General features: G+C 44.8%; 3 protein-coding genes across 3 annotated transcripts in view; 2 read left to right on the forward strand and 1 right to left on the reverse strand.

The window, feature by feature from the left end:
• The window catches only part of uts2r3 (urotensin-2 receptor 3), a 124,095-nt gene that overhangs the window by 26,449 nt on the left and 77,227 nt on the right, over window positions 1-20,419 (forward strand). The window lies entirely within an intron of this gene.
• On the forward strand, window positions 5,740-12,934 carry si:dkey-283b15.2 (neuronal pentraxin-1). The gene is made up of 6 exons (XM_060065068.1): window positions 5,740-6,182; window positions 8,176-9,100; window positions 10,014-10,509; window positions 10,627-10,880; window positions 11,281-11,460; window positions 11,604-12,934. The coding sequence occupies exons 2-6, from the start codon at window positions 8,417-8,419 to the stop codon at window positions 11,811-11,813; spliced, it is 1,824 nt and encodes a 607-aa protein (XP_059921051.1). The 5' UTR covers window positions 5,740-6,182; window positions 8,176-8,416; the 3' UTR covers window positions 11,814-12,934.
• Window positions 12,937-20,184, reverse strand: cyth2 (cytohesin 2). The gene is made up of 12 exons (XM_060065088.1): window positions 19,984-20,184; window positions 18,498-18,648; window positions 18,340-18,406; window positions 18,133-18,251; window positions 17,930-18,010; window positions 17,699-17,811; window positions 17,435-17,583; window positions 17,194-17,305; window positions 16,309-16,385; window positions 16,111-16,182; window positions 15,850-16,004; window positions 12,937-15,429 (listed from the first exon to the last, which is right to left on the reverse strand). The coding sequence occupies exons 1-12, from the start codon at window positions 20,048-20,050 to the stop codon at window positions 15,342-15,344; spliced, it is 1,251 nt and encodes a 416-aa protein (XP_059921071.1). The 5' UTR covers window positions 20,051-20,184; the 3' UTR covers window positions 12,937-15,341.

The following is a 20,419-nucleotide window of genomic DNA, read 5'->3' on the forward strand; positions in this document are numbered from 1 at the left end:
TCTAAAGTTAGGACTATCTATGCCTTAGCAAACATTTATAAATGAAATTTAAAGGCTGGAAATCCCAGAAGTTACATTGCAGCAGTAGGCCACCAGTACTCAATCTCAAAATCACATTCTCACACGAGTCTTATTTTAAGCTTTCTTAGTACCTGAATTTATCAGTCGATTTCTAAATGCTTTCACCATGACATGGTGTCTTTAGAAGATAGAAGATAGAACTTTATTGTCATTGCACATGTTACAGAGCAACGAAATTACCAGTTACATTCAGTTTGTAATGTCAATTCTAACCGGTGCATCAGCAGAAAGAGCTGTTGAAGCTGATGGTCATCATTTCAATGAAGACCTGAGTTCAAGTCCTGCTCAGTCTCCATGAAACCTGTTGTTGTCTTTGAAAAGTAACAATGTCATGTGAGTTGCTTGTCAATTATAACCTCCAACTTGCCCATAGTCAGCATATCACGGCCGCAGCAGAGAGAGCTGTTGTTTATCTTCTCTTAAGACCCCGGGGTCGAGTACTATAGGGGGGTCTCCATGGAAACCTAAAGTCATGAAGTCCTTTTGGAGATATGACCTCTGACCAGGTCATAGCTGTCCTCTTGGTGGTGCCGCGCAGCGAGCTGTGGACCATCATCCAGTTGACGGGGCTCCACACAGAATCCTAAAGTAAGTAGCTAAATGTGACCGTGACATATCATTCTTAATGGGTTCAATGCATGGACATGTAATGATGTCATGCGAATTGGGATGTAAATGATAACCTCTGACCAGATGATAATCTGGGTCTTGGGGGTCCAGTGGAGAGCTGCTGGGAACCCAGGCATTTCTGACCTGGGTTCAAGTCCCGCCAAGAATGCCCCTTGGTATCCTTAGTACATTTTGGAAGCATGTCATGTGCTCATAATAATAATTAATGTAATAATTCTAATAATTCTAAACTATTAACCCTGACCAGATCATAGGCAGAGTTTTGTGGTAAATTTGAGAGCTGTTGTTGATCTGAAGACCGGGGCTCAACTGAATCCGGTTTCCATTGAAACCTAATGTAACCTTTGAGACATAACAATATTATGGTCAGTTCCAGAGACATGGGTTCCATTCCCGCAGAGGGCTTCCTCCGTCAAAATATAATTTAAGAACTGCAACAATGTCACGTGCATGTCAATTATAGTCTCTGACAAGGTTATATAGACGATCGACTCAAACATCCTCAATCACGCAATGAGCCAAAACCGGGTCACAAGAACGGAGCACCAACCCTTTAGCCGCTAAAGGGTTGGTGCTCCTTTCTTGTGACCCGGTTTAGCGCCTCTGCACCACTGGGACACTGCCTATGATCCGAATTGAGTTACACTTGACTTTTTCATTGGCACCCCACAACAAGCCAGACCCTTTACCACAGGGGTCTCAAACTCAACTTACCTTGGGGCCACTGGAGGTAGAGTCTGGGTCAGGCTGGGCCGCATCAAGTATTCAACAAAAACAGGAGCACAACTGACCCAATCTAAGTTTATGATCGGGGTATAATTAGATCACGTTGGCTATGCAATCGCTGACAACAGGGGACATTTCATAGCGGTTGGTGGTAACTGGGACATTTTAGCGTCCTTTGGCTTTTATCGGGACTCAGGACATGCAACTCAAAATTGGGACTGTCCTGGCAAAACCGGGACATCTGGTCACCCTATCACAAGTGGTAAAAAAGCGTGGCAAGCCACTCAGCAAAAATATGTGTTTGACAACAACGCGCGGGCCGCACTAACACTAAACTTTGATGTTAAGGAGGGGCCCACAAAATATCATCCCGCGGGCCTCAATTGGCCCCCGGGCCGCGAGTTTGAGACCCCTGCTTTACCATAACCCCACTAACCATTACCTGCTGCCACTCTCCTCCCCAGTCCCAAAAGCTGGCCTCAGATTTGACCGCTCCCTGGCCTTCCACCTCCATATCAAACCCTTCGACAATGATGATAGTGCCTCCTGAAGTTCCTGCTCACTCAAGACAGCGCTGCCAGGGTCCTGATGAGAAGGCGGAAACATTGACACACCGTCCAAATCCTGGCATCCCTGCGATGGCTACCCATCTCTTTCCATATTGAGTTAAAAAACATTCTCCCCGTCCATGGGACCGCACCACCCTACATAACTCAACTCTGTACTCCCTTAATTCCCTTAAGGAGAGAGCAGTTAACCATCTGCTCTCTCCACTGTGCCCCGAGATGCCAGCTCGGGGTAAAACTGGTCAGGGCTTACACATGACTTCACAAGTCAAATGACATCCTTCTTTCCTGAAAGTCATCATTATATATGTTTCCGTCGAGCACACCCTCAGCCGGACTTGAACCCATGGTTCCATAGATGATAAATGACAGCTCTCTCCACTGCACCACTAAGACAACACGTATAATTGGTCAGCATTATAGGCCTACTTGTTATTCGCTTTCACATGACATTGTTACATTGCCAAAAATAGATAATTGAGAGCACCCTCAGCAGCAGGTGAACCCAGGTCTCCAGAGCGCTATTGGATGGAACACATATGATGTTGTCTGAGTTTAAAATGTACATTCCACATGACCGTTTGCGTTCCAAAATCTCATCACTACTTTAGACTTGACTGAACCAGTCTCCAGAGTCTCCTGATAACCAACTGCTTTATCCAATGCACCACCGAGAAACTTGTGACAAGTTTAACCTTGTGAACGTAGTCAGCCAAACTCAGTTCATGAGCCAAGAAGTTACATGAGGTTCTTTACCATGCGGTGTTCCCGCTGGTCTTGATACTGCTCACCTCAGAGGGGGGCTGACTGTGTTTAAACTGAACAAGCTGATCAGTTCTGAGGTTGGTGAAGATGATGTATTTTAAGCTTATGTTCTAATGTTGCCCTGTTTAGCGCTGTTGTGATGTTTTTGGAGCTGCTGTGAATTTGAATCCATGAAAATCCTCAATCAAAATGCTTAATCTTATATCTAAATCCTAAATCCTAAATCTTAAATCCTAAATCCATACAACAGATATGCTAATTCTCATACATAGGCTATACTAATTGGTGCTGACTCCTAACCAGACATATTTCGGGGGAGGCATCACGTGCATTGGGCAGTAAATGCGTAAACGGACAGCAGGATACTCACAATCATCAGGTACTATGGCGAATTTTTGCGATTAAACTGGTATTATATAACGTGTGTTTGCAGCTGGGGTAGCACCGAACAATTAATCTACAGAGACAGCGACTTATTCATTTCTCACACTGCTTTGGCACCGGGCCGCTGTCAGTGAGCCCCCGAAATTAGACTGGTTAGGAGTCAGAACCAATTAGTAGGCTATATGTATGAGAATTAGCATGTCTGTTCTATGGATTTAGGATTTAAATGTAGTATTCGAGATTACGATTTAGCATTTTTTAAAAAGTAGATTTAGAGTTAGGATGTCGATTTAAATGTAAGATTTAGGTTTAGCATTTAGATTTAGGATTCACATATAGGCTAACGATTTCGATAAAATTATTTTGTTTTATGTAGGCCTAGTCTATAATATATAGCTTCAGATATAGCATTTCGAGTTAGATCTAAAGTGTAGATTTAGATTTAGGATTTAGATTGAACATTTTATTCAAAGTTTATATGTGGAAAAGTGAGGTAACAATTGCAGTGGATTTTGGAGGGGTGTTATTTGCTAAATCTCGGAAAAATTGGGCAAAGCTTGAGCTAAATCTGAAACAAGTAAAGAACGTTTTTGAGCAGCAAAAGTTTACAAACGGCACCCCATATAGACTCGATGCATTGTGGACCATGATGTGGTGAGTGAGCAAATGGAGGGTATCGGTGTTTTACTGACGCACCTTTCAAAAGATTACGGCGAGAAGCGCTTGTAATCTGGATTAGAGCTATATTCCCCCGGTTAGACTATTTTTTGCATATCTACGTTCTTGCTCTTTTATATGTTATACTTAATGCTTTCTTAGAACATAGGCCTACGAACAGGTGTTTGGATCTCGGTTAAGGAGATCAGGTCCTGATCGTTTGAATAAATGTGAAATGTGAATGCTCTCGAGGGGATGCTTTTTATTGACATATTATCAGAGACCAAACCTATTTGCCAAACCTACAGTATGATTTATACAACTTTATAAAGTTTATAAAAGTGAATATGTGTGTGTCATTTACGGAATAAATCATGGGATCATAAGAATATCTGGTTAAAGATTGATTTATTATCTGTTTATAAGGTATTTACATTTTAAAAAGGACTTCCTCTTGGCTTAGAACCAGGTTCTGCAGAAGTATACCTTACCGGAGCCCTCTGACCATACTTCATCCTGCAGAGCCACTCTAACATTGTCCACTAGATGTCAGTAGAGCAACAAACTCGCTTTTGCGTCAGCCTGAACATGGATGTCCAACACGGCCTGCCGGCTGCCTGCATGTCTGCCCCATGGACCTATAAAGAAACCCCCCTTTCTGCCTGCCTGGCTTCCCATGTTTGTATTAGCAGTTCCTCTCAGGACAGCCTGGCAGCAGCCAGGCTGATAAAGTCCTGAGGAACAGGAAGAACGGCTGTTTGTCTTTCATGATCTTAGTAAATAGTCAGTCAAGCAAGAATTATTTCCATGGTTTGAAGTCGACGATTTTTTCCTTGAACATCATCCAAACGACTTGACAATGTCGAAAACAATGTTTTCTAAAAGGTTGGATCATATTCTCATGTGTTTTTCATTGAACAAAACAACTATGGAGCTCAAATGTATCTTACTAACAAAAGTATTGTTTATCATGGGTGTAGTCAAAGTGTAATCAAAAGGCCCCCAAAAAAATGTATTCTTATTTGGGACAATAAATAGATTTTGTATATGTCGGAGAGTTATGAGCAGAAGCAGGCTATATGGGTCCACCTATTCAGATAAGTGGATCTGTGTTTCCATTGCTCTAATCCAATGAGGTGTGATATGATTATGAAATGATGCACTGGCTGCTATAGTATGCTACTTGACTCAACTAATGGGGCAATTGTTTGATTACACAGAACAAATACAGTAGTACGCTTATATAACATGACATATGTCAGCATAATTACATTTTAGTTTTCACAATGTTTGTTTTCAGTTGGTGGTATAGCTCTGGTACATAGGCTATATGTACAAATATTTGGACCATAGATTGGGATAAACCCAGCTTTCCAGAATCACATGAGAACCTTTTGAGAGATGTTAGTTAAATGTATGCAACACCTATCAATAAATGAAGCAAATAAGAATTAGGCCATTTGATCTTACCTCAACCTAAATATTCTAATTTTAAGCTTGTATAACGAGAGACAAGTTTATGCAACAAAATATTGTCAATACTTTTGCAAAGTTGTTTTCCTTCCAAACAACATTCAGAGATGTATTTGAATGCCGGTATGTTATAAGGTGTCCTCTCCTGTGATCTACGGAAATAACAAGACGTTTGGTCTGCGCTCCATGTTTGTGTTGTGTGATTTAGTTTGACCTCAATGCTGGCAGCCATCTGCTTTCTGGCGTATCCACCAGTGCCGGTGGTGCAGACATGGACATGGGGTGGTAATCAGGCCAATTAGCCCTGGAGCATAGACGTTATAAGCTGCCGCATGGTGTTTGTAAATACAAGAAGCTGTGCGGTGCGTCTAATAGAATGACACGCATGATTGATTCTTGCATGATTGACACACGATGAACTGAGGTGGGGTTGATGAGAGACGATAGAAGATTATAATGAAGAAAATAAATGCTAACCCTAAATATTTTTAAATAAATTAAATATTATTGATCTGCTGCATTGATGTACCAGGTACCATGGCCCATGGTCAAGGTGTAATATCTTAACAAGGTTAGTCCACTTGTCGTGCCTTTCTACATATAAAGGGCAGACCCATAATTAGTAATGTGAGCATCCATATGATCTCTGAATAGGGTCAAATTGGGCTTGACAGGACGACCAGCAGTAGCCTATCTATGTAAAGGGGAACTGGCAAAGTGTGGATGGGAAATTTAAGGCAACACGTGGAAGGAGGGGAAGAGGGCTGAGGAGGCATGAAACACGAGAGGCAGGGATGGATAATGTTGAGTTACCTCACTCCCTCAGAGTAAATCTCTCACAAGCTCATCTGTGGCCGAGGAGGACAGGCTTACAGCTGGCTCACGACAGGACTCCAAAAGGTACAGTGAACTTCTTCTTTTGAAGTTGTTTATTCAATCCATTCCAAATATCAATCTGATTGTTATATATATTTTCAGAATGCAGCACAGATCAGTGTATTAGTTTATTGTTGTGAATGAATGCTATTTAAACAATAATATGCAGTATAATTGTATCATCAGATCTGTGTTAGTCAAGAGAAGTATAACTGCAAAACAACAAAAATGTGTTTAATTGACTCCCTACAGTGCACACAAGTTTCAAGTCTAGTTCCACAAGTTCTAGTTGAGTCTAAAGTATACATTATGTCCTTGAATTTGTAAGAAAATATAGCATTCAGCTATACAGGTATATCTGGTATATATTTGATTTTGAATGGTCTATTTAGAGCAGCACACCAGCCAGATGATGAAAAGCTGAATACAATAAATAAGTACACAAACTAGTGAGTCCATGACCTATGGAGAGCGTTCTATAGTCATGGTTTAGAAAACACCACCAATCCTCACTATGTGGTACTAACATTTAGCCAATGGCACCGAAAAATATAACCAATTTATTATTTTCCGGAAGAAAGTCCTGCTTTGTGTGTAAACTGATATTTGGTTGACGTGTTAATTGTATTGAATATTTGCCAAAAAAAAGAGCTGTCACACCATTTGATTAATCAATTGGACTAACATAATCTTTATACTCACTTTGACCATATGCTATTCAAATGACACACAAACACACACACGCTGCACTAAGAAAGCCCACTTATCTTCCTTGAAGTCCCAGCAGAAGCTGGCCATTAGGTTAATGAATTGACCTGCAGGAGATAATAAACTTAGGGCTGAATAGTGGAGATTGGCTGTGACATGGTTCTGTGGTCGGACCATCTGCCTCAGCTCTAAGCTCCATGATTCACGGGCGCCACGGCAACAAGAAGACACCTTACACACCACTTCCTCCAATATGTACTTCTACCATCAGTAGCCATCATCCTGGTGGATAGATGTGCCCTTATCTTGGCACTTTATAAATTCTACTCTCTAACTATAGACTCAAGAATAAATATCTAAAGTAAACATATTCACTATAATTATAAATAATACAACTTATAATTGTATTATTGCCTTGCATTAACGTTGATTTACATTTGCACATATTGCGATGATTTACCAGTGCCAGTACCAGGGCCATCGTGCTGCATGCGTGCAGTGAGACTTGACTTGCACACGTGCACACGCCCACATGACCACATACACACACACACACACACACACACACACACACACACACACACACACACACACGCACGCACGCACGCACGCACGCACGCACGCACACACACACACACACACACACACACAGCAACAGGTGGTGATTGGGATTTAGCTGTCACCTCACGGTCTCAGTATTTAATAACAGCTAACTACTCTTTAATGCACGGCAGCTTGTATCTAACAATACACTCATGTACTAAAAGGGGAAGGTAGAGGCAGAATATGCTATATCAACTAATACTAATAGGGAATACACCCAATTCTATATAATAGACCCAGGAAAAGATATATAACCCCTCACATCCCTTTATAAGCCATATACTGCTGATCCCTGTATCCCTTCTCACTACATAAAAAACATGTATCAAACTGCAACCTTATACAGCATCTGTAATCCGTATGTTGTAATCATAAACATGAAATGCATTGCACTGAAACCAATGATATGCAATGGTTATTTGAGAGTCCTGCATTAGCCGGAAGTCAAGCCCTTATGGCCTCGGGCCACATCGGGTCAGTGATCGGACCAGCAGCAACTAGCTGGGGATGGAGAGCAGTCACGCCGAGGGAGGGTTAATCCATTCGTCCTGCCAAGAACCCTTATGTTTGTGTGTCCGCCTGTCCGCTGTCCTATTTTAGTGATCTGCTATTTGTGAAGATGTCTGCGTAATTAGTTCCTAAATCGTAGTTATGGTGAATATAACTTCAATACCCATATATCTAACCTCTCATGTCTTGTTCATAGGGAGTCTTCCAGCTCTGAGTATGACAAAGAAGAAACAATGCCATCAGGAATAAGTTGGATTCAAGAGAACCTCAAATTGACCCCTCATTTGGACCCCTTGACCAAGCTCTTTGAAACATCTTGAGTACTCTTTCTCTGTAATGGCGTGCTGTCCAATGCCTTTCCCTGTATCACAAATTAAAAACCCAGCGTGACTTTTCCTTCCGCTCGGAGTCGTATCTTAAACCGGAGAACAGGAACCATGGCTCTGCATGAGTCTCTCTCCCGGCCCACCCTGTTGCCCCCCGCCCTCCTCTCCTCTGTGCTCCTGCTGCTGCTCCGCCCGGCGCCAGCCCTGGGGGGCTCCGACTACGACTACGGAGCCCACCCCCGCTTCATGTGCATGCCTGTGCCCGTGGACCTGGACCCTTCCTGCTTCCCCATGGGGGGGCCTAGCATGGGGGGGTCAGGGCCCAGTGGGTCGGCGCACCACGGCAGCACCACAGGGCCGCCTCCCCCCAGTGGGTGGGGGATGACGGACGAGGCCAAGACCACCATACTCCACCTGCGGGAGAGCCTGGTCCAGCAGAAGGAGACCATCTTGGACCAGAGGGAGACCATCAGGGAGCTCACCGCCAAGCTGGCCCTGTGCGAGGGCTTCGGTCACCATGCCGACGAACATCACGGCACCGCGGGCAAGCACTCCCGCCACGGAGGAGGAGGTCGCCCTACCTTTGCTGACAACGGGCCGCATCACGGCCCCCGACAGGGTCACCATGGTAACCTCGCACCGGAGGCGCCGCACCACCCGCCGGTCAGAGGTCACGGCACAAACAACAACAACCAGGGGAAGGATAAACACACGACGGCGGGGGAGGCGAGCTCGTCGCCGGAGCAGATGGAGAATATGCTGCACTCACTGAAGGACCGGCTGGAGAACCTGCAGGTGAGAGGATGAGCTAAAGGTTGAAGCCATTAAGGAGAAGGGTAGGAAAATTGATTAAAAATGAATGAGCGAGGGTGATTAACAATGTATAGGGGAAATAACTCGAGGTTAAGGTTGAGGGTAGATTGAGATCTGCAGGACGCCCAGAAAATGTCTTTCCTGAATCAGGTGCTGGACCGTAGGAATTACTTAGGATAAGCTAAAAGCATAAGGAAATCTTATCCAGCTACTTCTAGTAGCTACCAGCGGCAGCAAATACCAGAACACCTGAGAGGATCTTCTTCTGTCTCTGATGGATACATGAGTCGGGCAGCAAGCACCGAGCTCAGTGTGGCTGTACTGGAGGTGGGTTGAGTTGGGATAATGGGATTTAGCTTATTGTTTCTTATTCCCTGGTTCTAGGTCTTATTCCCTGGTTCTCTCTCTAGGTCAGGTAGGACATTTGTGTGGTCTTGACATCAAGACCACAATGAATCCACTGTGACCAGTAATTGTGACCAAAGATGCCAGAGATCGGTGCCAGTGTGTGGGGGGTTTGGGAGAGGGGGGGGGGCACAGTTCGAAGATCAGAATCAATTATGTGATCTCCCTTGAGTGGGAGCTAATCAGGACATACACGCAGACAAAGCCTGGATTAGCTGAGAGGCAATGAGAGGCAGAGAAGGACAGGAGAATACAAAAGGAATGTCAAATAAACTGTTTATCTTGCGACTCGTGTAAGTAAGTGTTTGTGTTTTGATGAGGTGTCACACCTGAACATGTATTGTGTGCCATCTCATCAGTCTAAAGTTGCTCTGTATCAAAGTGAGGAAATAGTGATAGAGCAATCGTGAAACCGTGATATATAATCCTATCCTATGATCAATATGAATCGTGGTCTCATTCATCTGCTCTATCTGCTCTCCATGAACAGAAGAGGAACACGTCCAACACGTACTCCAACTCCTTGAAGGACCTGCTGCAGAGGAAGATCGCCACCCTTGAGCAGCAGCTGCAGCGGCGCACCGCGGCCCTCAGCGGCCCGGATCACCATGACGACCACGACGACACTCATCCCGATGACAGTGGACACCGCGATGGCGACCACGGCGAAGGGGACCACGGCGATGACACACACCCCAAAGAACAGCACGAGGAGGAAGAGGGAGGCCACGAAGACGGCAGCCACAGCGACGGAGTCCGCAGGGAGGAGCACGGCGACGGCCACGCAAGCGACGACGACGACCATCACCATGACGACGAGGAGGACGATGGTGACCATGACGATCGCGAAGAGGGCCATCACGAGGGGAGCCAAAGCAGCAATGAGGCGGAGAGTCACGGTTTCCCTCCCCACACGGGATACCGGACATCAGGGCCCCGCTCGCACTACAAACTGGAGGACATGCTGAGTCAGCTGCATCTGTCAGGTATACTGTCCATCCGTCAGCAAGAATCACCTGGTGACACCATAACCTGCAGTCCATGAAAGCTACAAGGCGAGACAAAGTTGTAACGGGACCGATGCTATCCCTCTCCGTTCACAGGGCCTAGCAGGAAGAACGTTAAGAGTTCAAATGCCTTCCAGATCGGCTTCCCCATCAGAACCAACTACATGTACGGGCGGCTGAAGAAGAGCCTCCTCCACGAGATCTTCGCCCTGACCCTGTGTCTGTGGATCAAGGCGGGCACGGGCCCGGGCCTGGGGACACCCTTCTCCTACTCGGCGCCCGGGCAGGCTAATGAGCTGGTGCTCATCGAATGGGGGAGCAACCCCATGGAGCTGTTGATCGATGATAAGGTGGGAAGAACTAGAGCATGCACACCTGTGGAGAGCTGGATTAAGCCGTAGCTGGCTGTGAGTGTTGTGACCATGCATCGTGTAACACCTTGTCAATCAGCTTAGCTCTAAGACTCTCTCCCTCCACCTGATCTATAAGATGGTGTCAATCTGGGACTCACATTAGAAAGTGTCAGACCGAATTCAATAATAAGGGTCATCGTTGTTCAATGGTGTCTTATTGACACATTATTTTTCCCAACACCATCTGGAAGTCTAAATCCATTAAAATACTGGAAAAAAACCACCAGATTAGGCCTACAGTATGTCCTGGGTACAGACTCTGGGAACAGTGTTCAGTCCATCTATTTCTAGTACATATAATGGAACCTCTTCTCAATCTCCACCATTCCTCCCTCAGGCGGTGTCGCTGCCGCTGTCTCTGGGCGATGGGAAGTGGCACCATGTGTGTGTGACGTGGTCGACCCGGGACGGCCAGTGGGAGGTGTTTCAGGACGGGGTGCAGAGGGGATCTGGGGCCAACCTCTCTGCTTGGCACCCCATCAAGCCTGGAGGCATCTTCATCCTGGGACAGGAGCAGGTAAAACCCCCTCCTTGATGACCTGTTTCAAGGATAAGGTCTGAGCAATGTGTAGGCTCCATGTGGCTATTCTTTTCCCAAAGAGTCACAATGCAATTTGAATGATTAACGTCTCGCCTGCATGTCTGTTCTCGTGTGTCCAGGATACTCTGGGCGGCCGTTTTGATGCGACCCAGTCGTTTGTCGGGGAGATCTCAGACCTGCAGATGTGGTCCCATGTCCTGACTCCCGGGGACATCTACAGCCTGGCGTCCTGTGGCAGCCATCTCAGCGGGGACGTCATAGCCTGGTCTGAAACCGAAGTGGAACTTCACGGAGGGGCTACCAAATACCCCTTTGACCCCTGTCACTGAGGGGCGGCCACCCGTGGAAACCTTTGAGGAGCCGAGGGCAAAGAACGACCACAATACCTGAACAACATCTGTTCTTCAGTCACATCGACCTGTATTCTGCTTCTTGATTGATCGCTCTGTGGCATCTAGCTCCTTTCCCGCTTTTTAAAACAATGCCTTCCTTATGTTTCAAACATTTTCTTTGTCATAAATTGTATTTATGTAATGCATTACCATGTACATACCTAATGTGTGAAGAGAATTGAGTTTTACTTTAATCACACAATGTGACATATTGTCATGTTCTTAATTAGATAGCGCACGATTCTGTCAGGTATTTTTGTAGAGGGCTGATATAGATTTTTATCATTTAAATGTGCTGTTAGATAACTATGTTGTTTAATCTGAATGAGAAGAACTGTGTCGATTGAAAGTGTTTGGGAATGAATGATCTCGATTCTAAAGGAAAACTATTTCTATGGAAGATATACAGCTAATTTACAAAAGAAACCAAAGAAATTCCCCATGTAGTCTTATTTAACATCCTAAATATGTTAACCCTTTTTTGTATTTTAATTTTTTTGTATTGGAGAACTGTGACTAGTTTGATGGCTCAGTTAGGTTACGTTATTTGAAAAATTTGGCTGGATTTAGCATTTCTACAATTAATCTTCTGAAAAGTACATACAATGCATAGCTTGAACAAGAGAATAAAAAATACCCTAGTAACAAAATGATATAGTAAGCTTACAACTTCAAGAACACTATCACAGCAATCATTTCTGTAATAGTTATATATAATTATATAACTAAGGTAGAAAATAGAATATTTTTCACACAATATTAGTCATTTGTTTATATTGTTTTCACAATGGGGATTGCTCAACAGCTCTGGCCTTGACTGTATATATACTCGTGTATATCAAAACGTCATTACATTGCATTGAAGTAGGATTTCAACATTTATTTGCAATTATGTGGTAACATTTTTAGAAAATAACTCAAAAAGAAGTCATCATTTATTCTGTAGAGGCCTTTTTTGAAATGGGTCCCCAATCAATTAAACAGATACATACATGCATAACTGTCTTAACTTGTCATTAGTTAGAATCATTGTTTCAATAAAAACACCAAATTGTTCTAGTTCATTTCAGTTCACCTTTTATTGTTACACAGTGGTATCCTGACACAACATACCTCGGTTTTTGTTTTGCTACATTTACAGATGATCTACCCATCCTGCAATAAACAAAAATAAATAAATACAAAATAAACTACATTTCTGGAAGAGAGGTGGTTGAGGAATCAGGTACCATCAGCCCAGTTTCAGTCATGTGGCTGATCATTAAGATCCGTCCGTCAGTGATGGGATAACTTATTGTAAATGTCCCAACAGCTTTTGGCAACTTTGCACATCAAGATTCCCCGGTAGATCAAGGCCCTGTCATATGACAAGTTCGAACCTTCATTCAATAGGAGAGCAGGGGCGGGGAGGCGGGGCTTTTAGTTTAGTGTATTTTGGTAAAACCCAGGTGAACAGAAGGCATTCCTTAATCTTTCCCACAAGGACCACGCTTCAGTTATGTCTTAGAAGCAACATCAGGTCAGATAAAAGGCTTGCCTCTACATTTAGCCGATGCACCAGAGGGCAAGGGCAGTGGTGCACAACAAGCAGATCTATTGCAATTATTGATCAAGTATATCTTTGCTGCTTCCTGTAGTGGGAACGGACCTGGCGATGGGGTTAGTGTTCACATTTACATGTATCCCCACAAGTCACAGCAAAACCTTCAAGGACTTTGCAGGCATGTCAAATCACTGATAGAGGGCGCTAAGAGAGTATTAGTATCAACAGTCAAATATGAGCATTTGAAAAAGCTTCAAAATTGCAAAGAAAATAACAAAATGATAAAGTGCGGGACAGTTATCCTACAGAGCTGCAGTATTTCCAACCAACAGGTTCAATTCCAAGCAACTGGCAAACTAATGCATATAATTTAATAACTATGGAGCAGCCAAGAAACAATTTTCCACTTGGTACATAAGTAATAAGCATTGTTGAGGTTTGAATTCTTCAGAGTAATAACCGTGTTTAACGTCTGGACAGCGAGGAGGAAGCTAACCGCCCGTGGCACAGCTCCCTGCTTGTGCTTTGTTCGATCCACTCAGTCAACCAACAGTTCACCTCTAACGTCACATCTTGATTAGCATGTCTTGACAAATGACAAAATTATCATAATCACGTTGATCATGATTCTCCATAATAAAAACATAACATGATTCACAGATGAGCGACTTCAATCTCAAATCCTACATGTATATCCATTAGCACGTCTTCTCACGTCTCCAATAAATGTACAAAATATCCGCATGGCCCAACTCGCCCTATAATGCCTCCATCGATTAACATGCAGTCCTACCGTAGCTTGTAAAAAATGTGATTCTTCTAACAAAGACACAATAAATTAAATCACTTCTATGTGTATTGTAAACAAATAAGCTAACAACTATTTACACAAAAAAAGGTGACAGTATAACAAAGCTGCCATTCAACGTCTTGCTAAACCCCAGCACAACGCAAAAACCTGGAAGTGTCCAAACCACCTATATTAAACGTAAAAAGTGAGAAAGATGTGTAAAGTGAGAAAGATGCAAGCAGTTATCTAGCAGCAGTAACCTGGGGGGGGGGGGGGGGGGGGGGAGAATGTGGTATGCCAATATATCAAGTCATAAACATGAGCCTAACTCGTACGTTTATATTGTGTTAGAAAGGCATTCAACAAGCCATCGAGAACAGCACCATGCTACTCTACTCGAGAATGACTATTGCTCATGAATACCAAGAAACATACAAGCGTCTCAGCCCAGTAAACCAGCTTAAGATTCCGCAAAAACAAAACAGCTCAGCTAAATAGAAGTTGGCAACCGAAAATGACTCATTATCCGCCAAATAGTTAGATAACTTAGAGACCCAACTAGGCCGTACAAATGTAACTTCGTGAATGTAAATATGAACAGCGATGAACAACAATACTTTGGTGTGTTTTTTTTTTACAATGCTACCAGAGCAAGAACCTGTAGCTAAGCGGTCAATACCTACTTGGTAAATGTTGAACAAAAATAATTAAAGTTGTGACTCGAGTACTAGGATTGCTTGCTACCCTGAAGAAGACGAATTTCACAGTTCACCTTGACGTCAAACGAGTGAGGAGCGTAGTTAGAAAGGGGAAGTAGCAGTAGCACAGTGTGCTCTTAACGTGGCGTTATGGTCGCAGCGGTAGTAATCCTAGCATCACTAAGGTAGTAAAGGCAACCACAGTGAAGGAGCTCTGTACTCCGAGTATAGCTTCTGAAAAGTCGTACAAACCCGATGGGAAGGGGGCCTCGTGTCGGGACACAAGAGGAGTTTGAAAGAGACAAACGCGTTGGCTAACTGACCAAGGAACAGTCCAGAATGATGGAGACAAAAATGCTGGGAGGACTCATAAGATGAGGGGGGGGGGGAAAAAGACAGGAATTGGAAGCAAAACCCCTGCTGGGAGAAAGCATCTACGGCTGCTCTTCTTTCTTCTTCAGTGATATACGCTTCTTCCTTGCCGCCAGCATCTCATAGAAGGGATCCACGCTGACCGCAGAGCTGCAGAGAGACAGGGGAGCAGGAAGGAAAAGACAACAGATTCTAGGTCAGATGGGACCCCATGCGCCTCAGTGTCTTCCCTTACCTTTCCAATAGGACAGCAGTCAGCTGGGCTGGGGTCATGAAGAGACGTGTCGGGGATAAGCACCTGGCGCATGGTTAACTTGACGTTGGGGTTCGACCGCATACCGATTGAACACAATTAATCCAACACTAGACTTCCGTGCCCTACCCCTAGCCTGGTGGGTCCCCCAATTAACAGAGCAAACGCTACATCAACATTTAATAGGTCAACCTTCTCAACAGGACTCTCCCCATCATGTGGATGCTCCCACCAAGTTCTCCACCAATACAGAAAGGGAACACGTATCCATTACATACACAATAACCCCATGGTTCCCTCAATCCCTCTCTACGTACGTGATGCTGTGGATCCACTCGTCCTTCTCGTCGGGGGTAGGGGCTGAGATCCGGTATACCATGTGGTTCCCCTCCACCACGCGGCCGTCAGCCTCCGTCTTGCAGGCCTTGATCAGCTGACCGCGGTTGTTGGGGAGGTAGAGCTCAAAGCAGTTCTGAGAGGGGGGGGACGGACGGACTTGTCAATACTTCAGTGCCTGAAGCTTCCCAAAATCTCAGCTTCAGCTTATCATTCAAAACAACAAACAGGGAATAACGTACCGGTTTCCTTGGGTCTTCGACCTCCCGGATGCTTAGGTTCTCCAGAGGAATGATGCCCCTAGGCTCCTTATCCTACAGGACAGAGACCGGTCGGTTGAGTTACACCATGTTCAAGCATTCAGTTTAACTGTTCAGTTGTATACTCCACCGTGGTTGGCCACTCAGTGAACGCACAGCTTCCTCCACCCCGAAACTCACCGTGGTGTACTCAAAGTAGTAGAGGCAGTTGTCCGTAAGGATGAACCATCTCCGCTTCCAGGTCTTCACCCGCCCCCCTGAAACACAAGAGCCCGGTAAACACCACCGCAACGGACCGAGCAACACGGCCGCAGCCTGGTAAAATGAATGGACAGTGTGGGTGTGTCCTCCAAGCAGCCTAGCCAGGGGACTGCGCTCCCCACAGTGAACAGGGTCTAAGGCTGTCTTGAGCGGTACGTACCTCCTGAGAAACAAGCGGCAACGGCAGCGGCAGCAGAGGGTGGAAATCAGCAGGAGGAGGAGGAGGAGGAGGAGGAGGAGGAGGAGGAGGAGGAGGGGAAGCAGAGACAACAGGGCCCAGAGGATTTAGTGGACCGAATGGACAGAGGCGGGAAATAGTGGTGGGGAGGGGGGGGGAGAGAAGAGGAAGGGAAGGAAGGAAGGAGATAGTATTAGTCACACACCAATTACAGGCCCCCGCCATGCAAGGAAGAACAATCAGTCAAAATAGGCTACTGTGACACGAGAACATCTTTTCTTTTCTCTCAGCTCATCATGGATTAATGCCACAGCAGCCTGTACACGTATTTGCTGGCCAGCTATTGACATTGGCGAAATCTTCAGAACCAAAACCCAACAAAATCCGATGTGTTGTTATCTGACATTTTCAAGACTTAGAGATAGAGATAGACATGTCCCAGCCCAAAGGCATAGAAAAGAAAAGAGCACAGTATGTTATGGATCATTCACCCTAAACAGACTTAAATGTTAAAACGGGTGCAAGTAGGGCAGCGTGGACAGCACAGGGTTAATTCTCAACTAAATATAGCGCTCTCTACAGAGAGTAGCAGCACTCCCCTGCAGTTCCCGTCAATGACATCTCACCAAGTTTGAGGAGCCAGCCTTCTCGGTCGGGGTTGAAGAAGGTGTGCGTCAGGTCATTTCCGTCATCTTCTGGGATTTTAAAGGGCTCGTTTTTAATGCTATCATACAGGTTCTAGAGGAGAAAGGACGCCAGGATGAGCACAATAGATATCCATGATAGTGCATCATTCACCACGTTTCCTAATGTGACAGGTGGAATAGGATGGCTGATGGATGGAAAACAAGATGGCGGGCCACATACTCTCAGCAGATCCTCTGGCAAGTCTCCCCCTTCATTGATGCCCCGGTTCATGGAGATGAAGCGGTCCACCCCCGGCTTGTCCCTCACGTTTGGGTTGTGAAGGCTGGTGTTCAACATGATGATAGCGAAAGACAGCACGTAACACGTGTCTGGGAGGAGGGGGAGGCGAGGAGACCAAACACAAGTTAATACAACCATACGTGGCTAGGGTAGAGGAGGTCCAACAGCGTGCGAGTGTGTGGCTGCGTGGGCCTCTATTTATACCGGTGCTTTGGAAGACCCCGGGGTTGCAGTGGCAGTATCTCTGAGCAAAGGCCTCCATCATGCGGTCTATCTTCTGCGCCTCACCGGGCAGACGGAAGCTCCACAGGAACTGTCTGCAAGGAGACAGAGGGGGGCGGCGGGGGAGCAGTGAGGTCAACCGACTAGATGTACAGAACAAAACAGGCACCGTCAGTCCTGAGACCGAACCAGCAGAACGAGGTGAACGCCCACCTGAGGGCCTGGACGAGGTTGAGGTCGGTGAACTCGTGGAGGTCAACGAAGGCTTGCAGTACTTTGAGGTTGAAGTCATCCCTGAAGGAGTAATAACACATACCAGGGTAAGTACGTCTACAAGCTAAAGAGTGTCAGGAGAGTGTGTGTGACGGGGTGAGCGTGAGGGAGTGATTTGGAAAGAGAAACAAGACAACTCTCACCTCTCGCCAAGGTAATCCCCGATAGCAGTTTTGTTGAGGCCTTCTCCTTTATAAAGGAACTGAGCAACGTCCTCTGCAGTGTGTCGTAGCAAGTCGTTCTCCACTAGAAATACTATTCCCTACGGAACGGATTTAAAACATGTTACCTTAACCAAAATCATGCATGCCCAAATAAGACCAAAGGGAATTACTGTCAAAGCGCTCTACCTTTTTGGGGTCCATGTTGAATTTCTTCCTCCCCATTGCGACATGCCTACTTTTTTGTAGAGTTTTGCTGTGTTGAATGAAAAAATAACACAACTGAAATATTGCACCATTCAATGTGCCTACACACAAAAGGCGCAGCACATTGTCGTTCTTCTCACCTGCCCTCTGTGCTGCTCTCCAACCCCTCCACCTCCAAGATGGCCTCCCTCAGCTCCTCGCGGAGCCTCTGGATCTCCTGCAGCAGGGCGCCCTTCCTCCTGCGGATGTCCTCCAGCTCAGAGCGCTCCTCCGGGCTCAGGTCTACTGGGACTGGGGCAGGAGGAGTTAAAGAATACAACCATTACTTCTGCTGCCTCAGATGCACCAAATCAGGTCAGAGATATGACCGAAGTGAGGCATTAACAATGTGGCTATTCCCCAGGCGCATGCTGGCTGGTGGCCATTATATCCTCTGCCAGTATTGTTTAAAGACAAGTTATAATGCAGTCAATGGAAGGAAGGAAGTGTGGTCACATTAATAAGCAATGGCTCAATGTGGTATCCATCAGAGCTTTAGTACCATTCATCACCACAAATGTACTAAATTTGGGTTATTATCTATTGTTTGCTTCTTCCCTGTTGACCACACCCAGAGTTTGATCACAGCCGCTATGTGAAACCGTACTGGGTGCAGCAGTTTGTTGTCAGATCAATAGGAGAAGTTAAAAGACCCAGTTAAAAGAATTCCCATGAATAGAGCTATGTGGTTGTGACTTTTGAACGCTTTGGGAGGACTGCACACTCAAATGGTTAATCTTTTATCAGACTTAATATCTAACCTAAATTCACACAGGCTACACTATTTACTTTTGACTATGGTTTGGGTCAATGTACTGCCTGGATACAATGTCCTTTTATGCATTTTATGCTTAACTATACAAGAACCATTGTAATTCAAACTGGTCCCGCCACGTGGTCCAGCAATTGTATGTAGTCCATATGTAGAACAGGCCTATAGAAACCAGAGATCCCATAGATGGAGTTGTAATCCACCCAAAAGGGTCGCATATTTATTATTTAGCATCTCTATTTAACGCTTCCATCGTCATGCAAATCATATGAGAAACTGCATCCTCCTATTGTCGGACAATGGTGTTGGACAAACATCACACATGCTGTACTATAGGACTGCTTTGTATTCCAGATCCAGACATGACTGCACAATGACAGCTGCACTTCAATAACAACCACGCCCACAGCCCATGATGAATTTCATGACAACCAGTGGCTTTAAATGGCTTATTGTTTGGGTTAAATAAAAGGTTGACTATTATTAATATAGCGGTTCTTCAGAAGCCGTTGCTGTAGAATAAACATAGCAGGCTGAGGCAGCCATTCCCTATTTATATTGCATTTAGAGTCCCTTTAACACTTAACAATCAACGCAATTAACGAGTATCAAACGAGGCCATCGTTGAATAAAACGACACAAACCAACATTGAAATCGTGACACGAATTGTGTTTTCGGCTAAGCTGAAAACTTTCGGCTAAGCTGAAACAATTCTTTCATGCCATGTTAAAGCAAATAAACATCCGAGTGGCGACAGCGCTAGCGTTAGCTCCCTTAGCGATAGCAAACTGAAACAGCGATTTTAAATGCTTACTGTAGTCCAGGTCATCCATTTTTGGCGCTTTGCTTTTAGGCATATATATTTCAGAGTCGACTGTCATTCAACAGCAGAAAAGTATGGATATATATGTGAATATATCCTCAAGATTATAGTGAAACAGATAGATAACAGTCCTGCGCAATCGCAGCCAGGGCCAGAGACAAAGAAGGTGGCGACAGCGGAAGTGAAGTAGTGCTGTCGGGCTGCACAACACTGCTTCCAAGCTTTTATTTGTCAATTTGTGTTTCAATCGATTTCTCACTATTCTGCATAAATACTTTGCAATGGCATAGAGTTTAGACAACTTGAATGTTTATTTTTGTCTGTTCATGTTTTAATTAGATTTTATGTGTTGTCTGACTGGTTAATGTGCATATAAAAAGCCTACGATCATAAGTAATGCAAACTTACTTCAGTATTAAGCAACCTG

The sequence above is a fragment of the Gadus macrocephalus genome, chromosome 11 (genome assembly GCF_031168955.1).
Source record: "Gadus macrocephalus chromosome 11, ASM3116895v1".
Lineage (NCBI taxonomy): Eukaryota > Metazoa > Chordata > Actinopteri > Gadiformes > Gadidae > Gadus > Gadus macrocephalus.